A 3,405-nucleotide genomic window follows, 5' to 3' on the forward strand; every position below is an offset into this window, starting at 1 on the left:
TTTAATAAAATGAATAAATAACATTTTGACACTCACGCTCTACGACGCAAACACAAAACGGACACTGTAGATCAAACCCGCCATCTTGTGGCTAAAATTCATTTTTGTTTCTCAAGCAACGAAGCTACAGATCCTGTGATGAACGCCTACCTAATAAATATTCATTTACGTCGCAACGTACTCACGTGTAACGTACTTAATATTCATGAGCAACGCCTTCCGGTCGTGTACAAGAACATGGCTGCGCCCTTGCGAATGTCATGTTGCTGACTGTTTGTATGTAGTTGCGTTTGTTTGAGCGCCACCACAAACACTTTAAGGTTACAGATAATAATTTTAAAGACGTGTCTATATGCAGTTACCGGCTTTATAAAGGTATGTGCGCTTTGTTACGAAATGCGTCATATAACGCAGTTTCATGCTCAACACTACAGAATTCATTATATGCAAGATCTTATACGGTTAGCTTGCTAGACAAATGACAATACATATGTACTACTAAATCATGCTTTCCGTTTTGTCACCATCTTTTATTTTCCTTGTCTTTAGATACTTTATTAATCATGGTCCACCTGTGTAAGTAGCCTATATGATTAACTACAGATATTAAAGTTTACCTTAAGATTAATGCTTCATTAATCAAAATGTTTAAATGTAACGGCATTGCATTGTAATTCTTACATGCGACTGTTTTCCCTCGTCCAAACAGCGTCTTTACTTCTTAAAAAATACCACGGTGGGCATGTGGTCATTCGATTGGCGCTAGGGGGCGCCACTAACAGACCCTTCTATCGCATCGTGGCCGCCTATAATAAACGGGCGAGAGATGGTAAATATATCGAGCAGCTGGGATCATACGACCCTCTCCCTAACATTTACAATGAAAAACTTGTCGCCTTTAACTACGACAGAATCAAGCACTGGATTGGCTGCGGGGCCCATCCCACCAATCCGGTGGCCAAACTTCTAGGTATGTGACGCCCAACAAGTAACCCAAGATTGCAAAACAGGATATTTTGTGATGTCTTTCTCAATATTTGATTTCATGCATATAAAGACTACGTGTATCAGATAGTCATTGTTTAACTGTGTTTAGGTCACATACCTGAGATTGAGGTTGATGAGGATATAATGAGAATGATTCATGTCTTGTTCTGAGTAGGATTGGCTGGTTTCTTCCCGCTTCATCCAATGACCGTAACAGAAGCGGAACGGAGACGGAAAGCAGCTTCTACACAAAAAAACAAGACAGACATTGAAGACACAGAAGAAAAGCAGACAGAGTAACTGAACCCAAATGAACCAAAAGCTAAAGCGTACATGAAAAACAGTTTCTCTGTATATCAGTAGTGATAACGTCACGGTGTAACAGATACATTTCTAGAGATTCTGTTTCAGTGATGCGTGTTTTTTTTGTACTATTATTTTTGTCAATAAGCTTCAGAACATATTAAAACTTCATTCAAATTTTGGATGAGAGATAATTCTTATTGTCATATATAGTTATAAACTCATTTTTCCTTTCTGAATTCCTTGTAATCCAAATGGATTGTTCGCTTGAAGTGATTTTTGCAATCATTAATCTGTTACACACTTTGTCTGGAACTGTTTTTTTATCCAGTGATGGACTCAAAAAAGAAATTAATAAATGATCTGGCTTTAGGAACTGGGTCAACTGAAAGTTGAAATGTACTTCCTTGGTTTGATATCAGGTCAACTGATAAGTCTCTATGTTTACACACAATTGTGTAATTGCTTTATAGCTAGAAACTCACTGAAGTATCTACACGAGTACACCCATGTTCTGATATAAAAGTAACTATTTAATATTTGTCAGAGGGCTCATATTACTGGATTTATCATTTTGTGGTCAGAATATAAAATACATGGGTAATAAACAAGTAATGTAAAAGAAGATTTATCTGATGTAGTCAATAAAAGAAGCCCACTTTGATTCCAATTCAATATTGAAAGTGCAGTTTATTCCACCATCATGATGAGGCATATCCTGTCAATGTTATTTATCCAAAATAACGTTCTTATGATTGATAGATATGTTCATGTTGGAATAATTGCACAAAACTAATACATGAAAAAGAATAATCTCGAATGTGGCACCGTAGAAAAAGATGATTTTTAATATACAAGTAGTGAATCAAATGGGTGAGGCCTTTCATTGATCATAACTTGGAAAGATACACAATGGAGTTTTGCTTATTGTGCATTTTATAATAGCCTTTTACGAGGAATGGAAAAGTTTAATTAAATTTACTCATGGTGTGCTTTTTTATTTCAGGACCAGGGTGTAACTATACATTCATACTTTATTATAAAATAGAGAATTTTTAAATGAGTTTACTTTTAAGTATATAGGATGACAGACACAGTCACTAAAATAGTTTTTAATTTTGGTCTGTGATGCATAAATCTTAAACAGTACATGCATATATATATATATATATATGTACAGTAAATGATTCCAATTTTGCTATTAAACAAAGTTGTAGCATCACTTTGTGCCAATAATTGTGACCAGGGTGTATAAGAGAAAAACATTTTTTTCATAATGTTATATTCCCTCCACTTCAAATGGTTTTACTTTAATGAAATGTTGGAATATTGTAGATTTTTTGAATAAAAGATCAAAACGAGAAACACTGCAGATTTATTTTTACAGCCTTTGCTCATATTTACCAAGGGTAACAATAATAGTGGAGGGCACTGTATGTATCCATGAGGAATGAGGAAGCATGAATCAGAATCCCAAACAATGTCACCTCACACCTTTTATTTGAGTAAAAATGATAATGACAAATGTGCTTAAATTCATGCAATGGATATGGTCATTTTCGTGAATTAATGATTTACAATAATTTATATTAAGTTTGTTTATGGGCTAGTTGTCATGTCTCTTTAAATTTTAAACGCCCCGCCCCATGTCTAAAGACCGCTAAGCGCAGGACATCGTTGACATGACTGCTCGATTAGCGTCGCTCTAGTGAAGATAACTTAAACTACAAAATAGAGAATAATAATCCTCCACTCGTAGTCGGGAAGACGAAGCTTTATCAACTCCATGTCATCTCTGAGCTTTTGTATTCCTTGCCTAAAGTGTCAATCATCCAGTTGTATTTAGGGAAAATAGTAAATACTACGTTGGTAAATAATGCTAGAATTATTCTGTTGGACGTACACTACTGTTCAAAAGTCATTTCTGTTCACCAAGCCTGCATTGATTTGATCCAAAATACAGTAAAAGAAGCCTGTTCTTTTATGTAAGCCTGTTTTTAATAAATAGTGTATAGTTATGCATATTATGATCAAATATATTGTGTATTTTGTATAAATTGTAAAAAAAAAAGCACTGATTACATTTCACTACTCATGCTGAATGATGGTTCAGAA

The 3,405-nt window shown here is 34.7% G+C and overlaps 1 protein-coding gene across 1 annotated transcript; it reads left to right on the plus strand.

Annotated features, from left to right (window-relative positions):
* The first annotated feature begins 219 nt into the window (after nt 1–219).
* Nucleotides 220–2,392, plus strand: mrps16 (mitochondrial ribosomal protein S16). Its single transcript, XM_057362148.1, has 4 exons — nt 220–375; nt 550–576; nt 710–970; nt 1,163–2,392. The coding sequence occupies exons 2-4, from the start codon at nt 564–566 to the stop codon at nt 1,285–1,287; spliced, it is 399 nt and encodes a 132-aa protein (XP_057218131.1). The 5' UTR covers nt 220–375; nt 550–563; the 3' UTR covers nt 1,288–2,392.
* Nucleotides 2,393–3,405: the final 1,013 nt, after the last annotated feature.

This window comes from Triplophysa rosa, linkage group LG20 (genome assembly GCF_024868665.1).
Source record: "Triplophysa rosa linkage group LG20, Trosa_1v2, whole genome shotgun sequence".
Classification (NCBI taxonomy): Eukaryota; Metazoa; Chordata; class Actinopteri; order Cypriniformes; family Nemacheilidae; genus Triplophysa; species Triplophysa rosa.